The 15,642-nt window shown below is 30.6% G+C and overlaps 1 protein-coding gene across 1 annotated transcript; it reads right to left on the bottom strand.

Annotated features, from left to right (window-relative positions):
- Positions 1 to 240: 240 nt before the first annotated feature.
- Positions 241 to 14,622, bottom strand: LOC134271398 (uncharacterized). The gene is made up of 9 exons (XM_062753603.1): positions 14,453 to 14,622; positions 13,375 to 13,426; positions 8,312 to 8,346; positions 7,489 to 7,535; positions 2,496 to 2,529; positions 2,158 to 2,204; positions 1,360 to 1,393; positions 467 to 494; positions 241 to 344 (listed from the first exon to the last, which is right to left on the bottom strand). The coding sequence occupies exons 1-9, from the start codon at positions 14,453 to 14,455 to the stop codon at positions 241 to 243; spliced, it is 384 nt and encodes a 127-aa protein (XP_062609587.1). The 5' UTR covers positions 14,456 to 14,622.
- Between the last annotated feature and the right edge of the window lie 1,020 nt (positions 14,623 to 15,642).

Below are 15,642 nucleotides of genomic sequence, written 5' to 3'. Positions count from 1 at the left end.
TTATATAAGATGTCAACTAATAAAACTAACAGGCTTTTTTTTTCAAGCAATATTCATGAAGTAATATTTATATTATTTTCTTGATCAAAAATGTTTTTTTATTTTTTAGTCATTATAAAAAATCATTAAATATCTTACATTTCCTGTAGGGTTTGAAAAATCCTGCAATGATAAATAAAAATCCATCCACATAAGAAAACATCTTAAAATCAAAATCATAGTAAAAATTGATTGAAAAAATCATTTAAAGCAGGTACTAGATTTACTCACATTAAATATAGCTGGCATTTGTCTCTTTGTTGAAATGGATACACATTTATGATTGTCAAGATCTGGCAAGAGATCTGGTAGAAATGAAAAAAATATATAACATCATATTTACATCTCGATTTATAGATTTTATACTAAAAGAGTTTCACAAAAATAAGGATAATTTTTTGCCATGTGATTTTTTTTAAATACTTACTATTATCATAAAGTGGCCCATTTTTGTTCTGAAAAGTATAAACTTCTCATTAGTTTCTTTTCTGAGTCCTGGGTTCCCCAAATACCATTAGAGTATTTCTTTTAGATGTTGTAAAAAGGTGCTATAAAAGCATTTGCAGCAGAAAGTTCTCCCTAAAATCTGCTCCCGTTACAACCTTTGTTATTGATAAATTTCTCCTCTATGCATGAGCATTTTGTCTAAACACCTTAAGTGCAAACTTTTCACTTATACATGTATCTTCTTATCGCAATTGATTTTAGTCTAAGCGTCTTTCTAATTTCTAATTAGAATTAATTTCTAATTATAATTTCTAAGTCTTTCTATGGCTAGAAACTGAAGATATAACGGAACTACTGATTTCAGAAACTTGATGTTTGACATTAAGAAATATTATTTGATGAGTAAATGCACTTATCTTGACTTTCAAAACATGTTTTGAAGATTCAACTTTAAAAAAATATATTGTATAAATATTTGTACATGTTAAGCTAAAGTATTGTATAGAGCATAAATGGAAGTGTCTTACAAAATTTTGAAATTACTCTTTTTTTTTTAAAGAAAACGACTCTATTGCTTTATTGTACAATTACAAATTTTACAGAAATTTCCGTTGCATGGAAGATACAAAAATTTACAGAATTACAAAAATTTAAAGATTTTTTATTTTTAATAAGCGATAGTATAAATTTTATTTCAAAAAAAAAAAATTCAAAGATTGATATAATTTGTGAGACTGAGAGAGGAAAAATAATTACTTTTCGGCCCGTGTACTTAGAAGCTGGATATTGAAATCTCTCCAAATAATCATTATGCATGTCATGAAAGTTTATCAACACTTAAAAAAGAAAGCATGCAAAATAAATAATACTCACCAGTCTTATTTGAAGTTCTCTATTATTGTTTGCCCTATAGATAAAAACAAAAATAATTCTGCCATGTTTAACATGTAAGGAAGACATATCATATGTATTTGAAACCTATCGATGCATATAAAGCAAGATAAAGGGAAATAAGACGCACACACCTTCACCAGTCCTGGAAATCTCTGTTACCAGACAGAATTTATATAATTTAATGTAATATTACCTATCTGTGGACTTTTATTTACTGAAAACAATGTAAATATTAATTCTCAGAAAGCCAAAGTGTTTAAAAGGAAGTCTTGCAGGTAATAAATAGAGCTGGATTTAATTGAATGATTGTATATTGTTTAACGTCCCTCTTGAGAATTTCTCACTCATATGGAGACGTCACCAATGCCGGTGAAGGGCTTCAAATTTAGACCTATACTCGGTACTCAGGGCCATTGAGCAGTGAGGGTTCTTTATCCCGTGACACGGGACCTACGTTTTTAAGGTCATATCCGAAAGACCCGTGACTTTCACTTCTAGTGCCGAGCGCTTGGCGAAGGAACAGTCACTACCTATGTTTACGTCTTAGGTATGACGCGGCGCCGCGATCGAGAATCGAACCTGGGCCTCCCGATCACGAAGCGAACGCTCTACCACTAGGCTACCGTGACCGGTAAATAGAGCTGGAGGCAAATAATAAATATATACATAGGAAATATAAATATCATATTTTACTTTATATGTTCATTAATGTTTTACTTGATTATTATTTTTTAAAATAGATATCATGGATAGCTTGATAAAAAATTCTTTTCTTACCTATTAATGTCTATATATCCACTTGTGGCTTTCGATAAATCTGATTTCTGTAAAGAAAAGCCATTTTTGAATAGTAAGTATATAAATAATAAAGATTTGTGATATAAGTACGTATACGTGTGCGTGTCTCTCCACTTTATTAAGGGAGCATATTGTTTTCCTGAAAAATTCAAGGAAAAGTGAGAAATCTGCATTGTTTTAAAAAAAGATATGAAATCAGTAATACAGGTGTGTCCCTTAATGAAAAGGACTTCGAAGATTTTAGGAAATCTTAAACACTGAATTTATGAAGATAACTTATTAACTCTTGAAAAATGTATTATCTAAGTTTTACTCACTTGTCTTTCTTGAAGTCTTCCGTTCTTATTTGCCCTTAAAATTGAATAAAGTAGCATTTTTAAACATCCAAGAAGAGATTTATCAAAAACCTTAGTATGCATGCACGACAAAAGGATATTTAGCTGCAGGTGATTATTACACCCTCGCCACCATCGAAATCTAACTATACATCAAGTTTATCTTTTACTCATTCTCATAATATAAAAAGTGAATATGACCTTAAAAACTAGGCTTGTCTAAGTATAATTGCGATGGAATCCTTTGGGATTTCAAAAAGTCATTTGTTTTCCCTGTTTATATTTGTTTCATTCGATTGCTATATTGGAATTACTTTCATTTTTGGCCTCAGCTTTCACATTATTTTTTTCAATATTCGTTTTGGCGGGTGTGACCCATGTTCAGGGGATGCTCACTACTCCATCCAATATACCTGATCAAACCTCTTATGTGTTGGAGAATATGCTTTTGATTGGTTAATCTGGATCTTGAATCTCGAAACTCGAATTTCGAATCTCGTATTTCGAACCTCGAATCTCGAATGAGCCTTCTGGGATTTCGAAGTATTTATTGTGTTCCAGGTTTGTACTATTTAACAGACTTTTGAGATAAAGATATGTCACTCGTGAAATTTGTTAAATACAGGATTTTTGAGAAGTATATTTTAGATAAGTACTCATATAGTGTGACTCAAAATCGCTGAGAAAATAGGTGGATAGTGTGCATCTCACTGGGCTAGGGTACAATTAAATTGTCAAGACCTTTTTGCACTTAAATTTTTACTCTTTGGTAAATTACTTTAACCTTTATCATATGTTATCAGATGTAACCATGGCAATATATACAATTTTATTTTACATAAAATAGTTTGATTAATACGATCATTGAACAAATCTTGCAAAATAATGCGCGTAAATTATTTTGTGACCTTTTGCAACTAAAAAGTAACATATTATGGGTACTAAAATGTTAAATAGTACGGAAGCCCAATAGTGCAAACCAAAAATATATAAAGAAAAACGGAATTAATATATAAAGGAAAACCAAAAATATATAAAGGAAAACCAAAAATATATAAAGAAAAACGGAATTGATATATAAAGAAAAACGGATTTAATATAAAGAAAAACGGAATTAATATATAAAGAAAAACGGAATTAATATATAAAGAAAAACGAAATTAATATATAAAGAAAAACGGAATTAATATATAAAGAAAAACGAAATTAATATATAAAGAGAAACGAAATTAATATATAAAGAAAAACGGAATTAATATATAAAGGAAAACGAAATTAATTTATAAAGAAAACGGAATTAATATATAAAGAAAAACAGAATTGATATATAAAGAAAAACGAAATTATTTAATAAAGATAAACGAAATTATTAAATAAAAAGAAGAGTGAGGGAGAAAGAGAAAACATCAACTGAAACAAATACTTCAATCTAATGTTTGAAGTTAATTGTCAATAATTGTTCAGCGGTATACGTAATTTGTTGATGTGTAGCATTATGCATAGAGGATCATGAGGGTGGATGTTTCTGCTTGATTGAAATCAATGACATCCAATTCAAATCGCTTGAATCGCTGAAAGGTCAAGACCTTGCTTATTAAAAAATTCCCTCCGGAATAAGCCTAGCGCCCCATCTGTATATTCATAAATCACGGGTTGTTGAAACAAAAACGAGGATAATTTGATTACTTCGTGACTATTTTTACTTCTACATTCCCCTCATTTCATAAGGACGTCGCAATACAAGAACACATTTCTAAAATGGCATTTTGTTCTTCTTGTGGACATTTCTAAAATTCTTCGACCAGCATGTCCCTGTCTGGCGCTGAAGACACTCACTGTGGAATGAACCACGCGTGACTGGAACCCTTATCCTCGCGTTTTGCTTTGTTAAACTTATCAACGATGCTATCTATACTTAATAATTTCGTTTTTAGCTCACCTGAGCTGAAAGCTCAAGTGAGTTTTTCTGATCACATTTTGTCCGTCGTCTGTCTGTCCGTCTGTAAACTTTTCACATTTTCGACTTCTTCTCATGAACCGCTGGGCCAATTTCAACCAAACTTGCCACAAAGCATCCTTGGGTAAAGGGGATTCAAGTTTCTTCAAATGAAGGGCCACGCCCTCATTCAAGGGGAGATAATTGGGAATTAATGAAAATTTGATGGTATGTTTTAAAAATCTTCTCAAGAACCACTGTGTCAGGAAAGATGAAACTTATGTGGAAACATCCTCAGGTAGTGTAGATTTAAGTTTGTTCTAATCATGACCCCCGGGGTAGGGCGGGGCCAAAATGGCCGACCAAAGTTTTACATAGAAATATATCGGAAAATTCTTTAAAAATCTTCTTCTCAAGAATTGCAAAGACATAAATGTTCATATTTATATGGAAGCATCCTCAGGTAGTGGAGATTCAAGTTTGTTCAAATCATGACCCCTGGGGGTAGGGCGGGACCACAATGGCCGACCAAAGTTTTACATAGATATATACAGGAACATTCTTTTAAAATTTATGTTCTAAATAATACCAAAGCCATGATTGGTCATTGGATTGCTTTTGGATTTAAACTTTTTAATAATAAACCAATTTCTATACTTCTTCCTAGCCACAGTGCTCAGGTGAGCGATTGGGCCCATGGGCCTCTTGTTCTTTATTTAATGATTTTGTTTTTCTTTATTTAATAATTTCGTTTTTCTTCATTTAATAATTTCGTTTTTCCTTTATTTAATAATTTCGTTTTTTCTTTATTTAATAATTTAGGTTTTACTTTATTTAATAATTTCGTTTTTTCTTTATTTAATAATTTCGTTTTTTCTTTATTTATTTCTGGTTTGCACTATTGGGCTTTGTAGAAGCCCATTAGAGCTCAGCTAGAAGGTCACGACCTTGCGTATCGTATTACTGGATTCCCACGAACTAAACCTAACGTCCGAATCTGTATACCCATAAATCTTAGATTGTTGAAACTATAAGAAAAATTATTTTATTACTTTGTGGGATTTGTTATTTACAAGTGTGTGCATTGTCACCGACTTATAAATACACAAATTGAGAGATGGACATTTATAATATGTGAGAGCAAGTACTTAGTAGCCAGTATATCACCTCAAATTATGCGTTGATAAGATCAAAGAATCAACTGAAGGTGATTTGCTTTATTTCTAATATAGTAAACAATCATAAAAATCTACTTGTAACCACTTTGACTTGTTTTACTCTTTGCACTTGTTCTCTTTAAACAATTTTTTTTAAAATGTCAAACAAACCCAAGTCCGATCGATAACGTATTATTTTACAACATTTTTAATGAATATATTGTGCGGTAGTTGAATAATGGATAAGGGATTCCTGAATGTTAAATGTTGTAAACAACAGAATCTTAAAGTTCATGTTTTCTTAAATAGTTGTGCAATTAGATATCAAAGATTAAATTCTCCCCATTCATGTATTATAATGGATGTGTTTTCGATATAGGAAAAGGTGAATGTAAAGGCAGACACCACGCTTGTTTATTGTTGAAACAAAATCAGGTCTATCAGACGCGGTGCACTAATGATTTATGGGTTCAGACCCTTACCGTGCACCTCAATAAATTCCGTATTTTAGTTGAAGTTTTTCTACTTTTAACAATTTCGTTTTTCTTTATGTAATAATTTCGTTTTTCTTTATATATTAATTCCGTTTTCTTTATATTAATTTCGTTTTTCTTTATATATTAATTCCGTTTTTCTTCATATATTTTTGGGTTTCTTTATATATTTTTGGTTTTTCTTTATATATTTTTGGTTTTCCTTTATATATTTTTGGTTTTCCTTTATATATTTTTGGTTTTCCTTTATATATTAATTCTGTTTTTTCTTTATATATTTTTGGTTTGCACTAATGGGCTTCCGTAAAATAGGCTATAAAACATTTCTTAAATCAAGCTTTTTACGACTTTAGTGCTGATCAATCACAAGTATCGAGTACTTTAAAAGAATACAAGAAAAAGTTTGGGTCAGTGAAGTGAATTTTTGAAATATTGATCAGAATATGTTAAATTCAGGCGATATATGATGTAAATTTTATCTTGACTTATTTCACATATCTTCATTTTTCGGCTAAGTTTGTTGAAGGAAAGTGTAAAATTTGTTCTAAAAATTTAAATTAAGACCTATATCAATAATAACGGAAATATTTTCCGAGTAAAAGTATGTGAGGCTTAAGTTCCAAGATATTTGATTTAAAAATGTGCGGATTTGCAGAATTATCTGCTAAATATCCTTCCACCACAAGAAATCGTCCCTTTTTAATCTTGCTTCTTTGTTGCTTTTTGAGAAGTTTTTTTTCGATGAATGTTAAAACATTAACATTGTTTAATCAAGATACGTTATAAAATATGAATCTTAATAAATAGTTTTGAAGCTAGATGTTCTACGTGAATTTTGTCTAAAAAGCTGCCGAGTAACATACACTGTAACTTAATTACTATCCATTACCTCCATGTATAATATATTTAGGGATTTATTTCTCCGTAGAAATCACAAAAATGTAGCTTTAATAACGCTGGTCTTTTTAAAAGATTTTTTAGAGAACATAATTATTTAGATTTGTCTATCTGTTTAGAAAACCTATTGATTGTTCTTTATTTCCTTTAAAGAATATCTTAAAGACAAGCGAGATTCGTCTTTCATAGTACGTATTACTGATAACTGTGTAAGAAACAACCCATAAAAGGAAAATATACAGAATTATTTTTTTATTTTCCTTAAAACATACATCTTTGTTTTCTATGTCATTTCCATTGTATGTTATAGACACATTAAACAGGACTGATCTGTCAAAACAAATTGAGTTGATTCCAAGGAGCCGTACAAAAAATAAATAATGACTTACTATAGGTTCTATGTTGCATTGTTATAAATTATATTATGTTTTAATTTTACTATATCACTAGCACTCATAATTTAAAAACCGTCTATTATTTTCGCAACTTACTTTTCAACACCTAAATATCCCCTTGAGCCATAAGATGAATCCTTTATCTGTAAAAAAAAAAAAAAATGTCAATTTTAAATCTAAATCTTAAGAAACAAAATTTATTGTAATATATATCAATTTAAGAAAATATATATTTTCCGTACGATTTCAATTTTATTCTTCATTATTTCTTTTCAGAGAAATAAAAGAAGAATAGAAATTAAAGAAAAAACAGAGGTAATATTCTACCAAAGGCTTCAAATCTAAAAGCACAAGAATATTTTGTTTTGTTTCTTTGTTTTCTTTGTTCCATGTAACCTATAGTGGAAAGATTTTTTATCAACTGTTAATGTAGTTCATTTTAAGCATGTGTGAAAGGATTTTTAAAATTAGATTTAAAATTTAAAAGGTTGAGGGGAGAAAAAAAATACGTATACTTTCCTTTTTTGTCTTAGAAAACCAATCTGTTATTATTGTAATAATTTCATAAACAGTTATTTAAAAACATTACAAATACACCATATTTCGGATAATTTTATTTTTTTTTTAATAAAAAGATGAAAAAAAAATCAAGATTCAATGATAAACTTTACATATCATTAATTTCAGTGACGTTTGAAGTTTTGCATTACGTCACGATTTTTTTTACAGTATTATCAACATTGACACGGAAATAGTTGCACGAGCAATCAATCAGTGATTAGAAAAAGCTCCAGTCGTATAACACTTGCGGTTAGGAGACTTGTGCTATTTACCTTGAGCGCAGCTGGGATCATAGGTTGCGACGTAATGCAAAACTTTTCACTTAACTAAAATTAATAGTAAACGATTCAGTACATACATCGTCACCTGGGTAATCTGGAGGTGGATATCCCTCTATTGAGAAAAAAAATGGATGATATCAGTTCTTCATTTCTTTAAAGCTTTTGCGTGTAATAAGCATCAAAAAGTATTTTTATACAACTACATTATACATATACAGTTCAACGCACTTTTTAAACTCACATAGTTATTCGCAGAAATTAAGGTCTTATTGTTATAATGCGAAATTGTGTAACGTGACAGCAAAATAAATTTTGAAAATGATTTATAACTTAATTTTGATTATATTTTATTACTTTAAACATAATTCACACATAATAATTGGTAGGGTTTTTATATGCACTTGGATGATATATTATGCGAGTTTTCAAATGGTTGTTTCATGGTTTCTCTTCAAATACAACCGTCTTTGTATCCATTCATTTTAAACAGGGATGAGGTAATGGTAATGTGTAATGGTAATTGACTGTAATTAATTACAAATTTTGATGTAATTGAAAGTAATGTGTAATTGACCAAATTTTCAATTACAAGTAATGGTAATTTAATTAATTACTTTGCAAAAAGGCATGTAATTCACAATTACTTTTCAATTACATTCAATTACACTGGTTTTAAATAAATGGAAAATAGTCTCCTCTCCTTCAATTTCATAAACATTATTTATGAAAGATTAATAACTTATACATTTTGGACCAAACATCTTAATAGTAAAATTTCTTGAAAAGAACTTCCCTTTTTATGTCAATTGTTGTTTAAATACAATGCCCCTTTTCATTTAAAAAAACCCTTTTAAATCAAGTTAATCTTTGTAAAGTTTACAAATAAAATTCATATTTTGATTTTTTAATTAATTAATCCATATGAGAATAAGAAGTCCAATGGCTTCTAATCCTTTTGTTGGCCATATCTTTAGCTTGTGTTGGAAGTTATTAACAGGTGCTAATTAGTGTCTTGGGGTCAAATACTTATTCCTAAATAAACATTTTTCACACCTTTGACTTTGTCTGTTGGTGTTTTTATAGTCATACTCTTTGACTTGAAATTGTAGTTTGGCACAGAATAAGTCAAATACCCACATTTTGAGGTGATCCTATGATGATGATGAAATAAGGAAATATAAAGGCAAATAAAAGCATCAAAAGTACATTTAGCATAAAATAACTTGTTTATGGGAAAGTAAAATTGATTCCAAAATTTAAACACATGAACTAAGGTAAAACCATCTGTAAACTTTCTACTAGTCAGTATCTACATGTATGCATTTTTCTCACAAATACTCCAGTGGAAAGAATCTTCAGCATGGCATGAAAATCTTAAAATTAATCGAAGATATATTAGGTTAGGGGACACAATATTTGAAAAATGTATGAAGCTTTTAATAATATTATTGTAAAAAATGTTGTAAAATAAACTGTTATAAATGTAAAGGAATATACATGACTATTTACTTTTATAGGTGTATTCTTGAATGTAATTTGTAATTTAATTAATTACATTTGCAAAGTAATTGTAATTTAATTAATTACATTTCAAAATTCATGTAATGGTAATGGTAATTTAATTGAAGTTTTTGGGAAAGTAATTGTAATTTAGTTAATTACTTTCCTATGTAATTGACCCCATCCCTGATTTTAAAGCATAGTTGTGCCTTGCAGTCATACAGAAACTGTGCAGTTTATGTTATTTCTGCATTTTCAGTACATTAATATGACACTAAGGCGCAAGAGGATAGAAGTATTTCTCATCTCTTCGACAGCTATCCATGTTAAAAAGATGACATTTTTTCAGGTTAACTTAGCTTCCTGAAATCTTGCTTCATGAAAGTTACCTACCAATGTAAATGTATGAAATTTAATGCAAAAATAAGCCATTTTTGCTACTTCCGGTTTGACCGGAAGTAACGACGACGCACGAAAAAGTAATTTTTAAGCTCCCAGAGACATTTGTTGCCCAAAAACTTGTCAAAAACGGCAAAAATACGCGTTTTCCAACTTCTTCCGGTTGGCAGGAAGTGACGACGCTGGACGTATTTTGATGACTCCTTCAGATTAAGCTTGACATTTTCAACAACTTTGCTTCTTTGATGTATAACAAATTCTCAATACTCTTTGAGATATATGGAAAAAAAAACTTTTGGCCCCTCTAGATCCCTTAATTTAGGAGTCAGCTCTTTTTCCAACATATCATTTGAAAGATCTTCTAATTTTGCACAAATTATGTTCTATATATTTTAACAAAATCTTTTTAGTTTAGAAGATAAGAAGCAAAATATGTGTAATTTTTGGTTCTTTTAAGCGTTCTAATTTTCGACCCCTATAAAGCGCCATCTTGAATAGAGAAATCGAAAAAATAAAAACCGATGTGCACAACTTCAATCCTTCTATTATCTATTATTATGCTTCCTGTCAGTTTGTCTCTATATAACCCATACCCTTCTATTCTCACATAGTGGCCTAAGGATTTATATAGCGTAAACATACTATGTTGAAATAGTGCACGGCTTTATTTACTGAATAAAATTCTTCCATGCACATGCCGGGGATCGAACTCACGACCATGAGATTGTCAGTCCGATGCCTTATCGATTACGCCATAGAGACGATCACTGATTGGTACAATTTTATTAAATATATAAACTTAATTTATACAATTGACACAAGAAGGAGAAAATAGACAAATATTAATTGAAAACAGTTAAATTATTCTAAGGAACTTTAGATTAATGTGTACAACAAACTTTCAAACTAATTACATACAGATCGTTAAATGAACTGATTTTATAGGGTCATTAAAACGCTTTTTTATATGACGCTTGATTGAAGTATGACGCTTGATTAAAGGATGTAAAAGAAAATTATCAATGAGAATCGACGTCTGCAACCCTAAGGCTTACTAACAAAACAGAAAATAAAGATGAGTTGCTTTGGGACAGAAAATTCCTACTTATTTAGAGAAAATACTAGTAACCAAAATAACTAAGCATGCAAACAATTTTAGCATAAATATTTTGAATAAGTTCTTGCAAGTGCGATGTGTAAGCACCGATATTTTCAGGAAAAAGTCAAATACATTGCCGCATAAATAATTACAACAGTCAGCATAATAACAACAATAGTGTTGCATTATGCATGTACTATGCCTAAATAGTAGGCAGGGTTTGACACATAGTGCACTCGCCTCCGGCTCGTGCACCATGTGTCAAACCCGGCCTACTATTTAGGCATAGTACATGCATAATGCAACACTATTATATAAAAATCAGTAGAATGTCTGCTCCAGCTTCAGCCGTCTCTGAGCCTTTGTCTGGAAACGAAAGCCTATAATTTTTCGTTTAAAGGGAAATAACTCAAAACCGGAAGTGACTTTTTGAAATTTAATCAACATTCTGATAGAGTTTACAAACGTTTATAATCTGTGAAAATTTGAGCGAAATCCGTTGAGAAATGAGTGAGATATGAGGCCTCAAAGTTGCGGTCTAGGAAGCAGAAGAAAAAAAAAAGAATAATAATATTTACCAACAGAATCAGTAGAAGGTCTTCCGTTGGAAACGGAAGACCTTAATTATAATTATTTCCAGTTTGAAAGATATCCAAGAAAATTACAAAGTTATCTTATTTTATTTGCAATTTCGAGAGACGTGAAGTGAAAAAATGGTTTCATTAGCATTCATTAACATGGTGGTGATGATGATGATGATGTCATGAAGACTGTCATCATCAGCAACAGCAACAACAGCAGTAGTAACATGGTATTTTTACCGTAATTGCAAGTACTTCAAAACAAATCTAAATTGAAAGAATTGCCGATTGTGAGAACTTGATGGATATATATTATACAATTATTGACTGGGTATGAGGGCAACATATGATTTGTTGGACCTGAAGGTTAAAATGTTGCCCTTGGCCTGCGGCCCAGGCAATATTTTCACCTTCAGGTTCAACAAAACATATGATGCCCAAATTCCAGTCTATAACTGTTTTGTTATACCCTTCACTTCTCACTTAAGATTGATCAATTTAATCAATACACGCTATATTATCAATTATTTTATATGGAAAAATATGGCTTCTTCAGTTAATATAAAACAGAACAAATCAATTATATATCTATTGTATCACAAAAATTATTTATCACAAAACATACTCTTCCCTTCTTCCTTACCTTGCTGTTAGCAACAACTCTTGTAACTCTTAACTTCGGCTATTTTCGCGCCGCCGATATTGAACGATGATTAATTACTCAGTACTTGTGACATAACAGACGAGTGACGTTGCGGTCTAACAATTCTTATGTAAGACCGGTCAATAGTGATATTGTTAGACCGATGTAATAAACAGTTTTTTTGTTGGACTTTTCATAAGTAATAAATATATAGAATGATATTTATATTATAATTGATATAACAATTTATAATATTCTTCTCAGATCAGTTCTAGAAAAAAATGTGACATGACCAAAATACGATGAATCTGACTTTCTGTGTTAGACCACAGGAGTATTAATCATAAAATAAAAGGGTAGATTTGGATCCTAAAAAATAAGACGTATTTTATCTGTCATCAAAGATACATAGCTCCAAATCTGTGTTCATTCCGTTTAACTCAAAAAGGTCTCGAATTTTGAAAGCAAGTGTTTAACATAATTCTCTGATGATTAAGAATATGAAACATGTAACAGGATTTCAGATTTCAAAAGCTTTTTTTTTGTATTTGCGTATTCATTAAACTTTGGCAGAAAAGGGTTCTGCTTAATAAATGCGCACATATTCCAATCGATTTAAAGAAAGGAAAAATCAACAAAAGCAGACAAAAGAAAAGGAAGATTAATATCTCACATGGAAATCCGACACTTTTTTTTAGCGACTGCCCCAAAGTTCTGTGCCATTTAGGCATGGGCAGACAGAATCTGATATTCATTCAATAAAATACACAATTTTTGTATTGATTGAGTTTTGTTTAATTTTTAGACATTTTCTTACCAACCCTTCAGAATAATATTATTAAGTAATCATTTCCGTTGGGAGATAAACAATACATTAAGATCGAGGTTATAAGATACTTTTCATCAATATGAACTTACCGTCTAAAATGTATGTCAGTGGATTTGAAGAAACTCCTGAATCTGTTGATGCCTTAAATTGAAAATCAAGAAAAGCCTATTAAACATTTTGGTAAGTTTAAAAAATAATATAAAAATAAAAATTAAACTAAAAAGTCTGCTATTGCAAGCAATAGCGTATATCGCCCCGAACTGGACAATATTTTTATTTTTTTCACCACTGACACAATACCCATTAGTTAAGCTTGGACGACTATCAACTCGTATCAGTCCTTTCAGTTCTTTGATTTAAAAAACCAAAATTAATGAAATTTTACTTTCTCCTGGTTACCAAGGCAACAATAAATTGTTTGAAAATTTTAAATGCAAATCACTCAACTACATTTACTAATGATTAATATAAGAAAGTTTCATGATGACAAGAGAGAACATAACGGATAAAATTCTTTATTTTTCACACGTTTCTTTGGCAACGGTAGCCATTTTGAAACTGAATGCCAACACAACGAAGCTACAACCAGTGATCGTCCTTGAAAGAAAGTTTCAGAAAGATTGTCACAGTCAACTCTGTGAAACAACCTGGATAACAAAAACATGCGTACAAATGCAATATGTCGCACCCGCGAATTCGTTCGGGTTGACATAAATATGCAACAAAATTATAAAGGATGAAACACCGGACGGGGCCTCGTGCAAGAAAATATCCCTTACTGCTCAATGACCCTAAACGCCTAGTATGTGTCTAAAATTCTTCAACGAGAAAGTGGTGGTGTCTTCATATGAGTGAAAAATTCTCAAGAGGGACGTCAAACAACAAACAAAGAAAGAAAAACATAAAATGTATGAACAAAAATTACAAAAGCGGCTATCTCATGCGAAATATAATATCACCCGTACTAACCCGTCTTCAAATTATCGAATACTACATTTGGTGATTTTTATTATTAAAAATGCTAATTTTTATGACAAAGTTTAATCTATCATATTAATTAGTACTATACGTCCACCCTCCTTCGATCGATGCGACATGAAAATATTATGATCAGTGCAAGATAAAGATATGATGGTCAGTGTTGGAAAATAAAATGGCTAATCTTACCATTTCAGTTTATTCTAAATCCTTGATTTGTCTTCGCTGCATTTTACTTTAAACACTATGGCCTGACTTTTTTACTAAGGGTTTAAATACCTCTTCTTTATTGGCTAAATAAATATTCAAAAAGAAACGGTAAATCCCCTATTCCTATGTATATTTTCAAGATTTATTGATTGATTGTATGTTGTTTTACGTCCCCTTCGAGAATTTTTACTCATATAGAGACGTCATCATATACCAGTAAAGGGCTTCAAATTTTTACCTTTACTTGGCACTCAGGGCCATTGAGCAGTAAAGGATCTTCATCGTGCCAACACTTGCCGAGTCAAGGGGCCTCGGTTTATGAGGTCTAATCCGAAAGACCTGCAACTTTCACATCAAGTTCCCAGCGTATTTTTTTTTTCGACTTAGGTCAGTCGCGGTCGAGATTCGACCTAAAAACCTGTTTTTAAAATTTTATTATTTGGCTGATACATTATGTATCAGTCTAAAACGATACACTAGTATTTAGAAACAGCTTGTAGAGACATAAGAGTTACATTATTGATAACATATAGTGCATATTAGAAAAGAAAATAGGAAAAAGGTAACTCGAACCCAGATTAAAAAAAAATTTAAAATGAAAAGGGGTGTCCATACTCCGCAAGTGCCTGTGCTAAAATTTAGATATTTATATATTGTTTGCAAAAATTCCAACTGTTTGCTGTATGTCCTTTTACGGTGAATCGTATTAAGTTACCTCTGTATATTTCACTAATAAAAATTAACTAGCAATCATCAACCTTTCTTGTCATATGAATAATTTAAATCGAAAATAAATATTGCCTAAAAGGCCAGAATTGGTTTAGATGCTTGAACTTATTTTTTTCAGTTTACAATTAATGTCAAATTAAAGTAAAACGGAATAGGTCAATTTTCGATTTTTCTCATTTTGATGCAAATTTCCCTCAATTTTTACAGCACATAGAGCAGAAGCTTACCCATTTACCAAATTGATGTATTATAAACACTAGTATCAAATGCACTATTTGTGAAAAAATATCAGAAAGGCAAGCTTGTGCTCTCTCTTATCGAAGAGTAAAGTATTTCAAATATGATGAAATTCCACCGGAAATTAGGAATTTATTCAAAAGTAAAATATTTCTGACCCTACAGTGGCTTCCACATATGTTTTGAAGCCAAATTAGTGCTGG

The sequence above is a fragment of the Saccostrea cucullata genome, unplaced genomic scaffold, assembly GCF_032062105.1.
Source record: "Saccostrea cucullata isolate Sc308-1 unplaced genomic scaffold, CSIRO_AGI_Scuc_v1 ctg2606, whole genome shotgun sequence".
NCBI classification, from domain to species: domain Eukaryota; kingdom Metazoa; phylum Mollusca; class Bivalvia; order Ostreida; family Ostreidae; genus Saccostrea; species Saccostrea cuccullata.
Note: the sequence above shows the minus strand (reverse complement) of the source record. Positions and strands in the feature narration are given on the sequence as shown.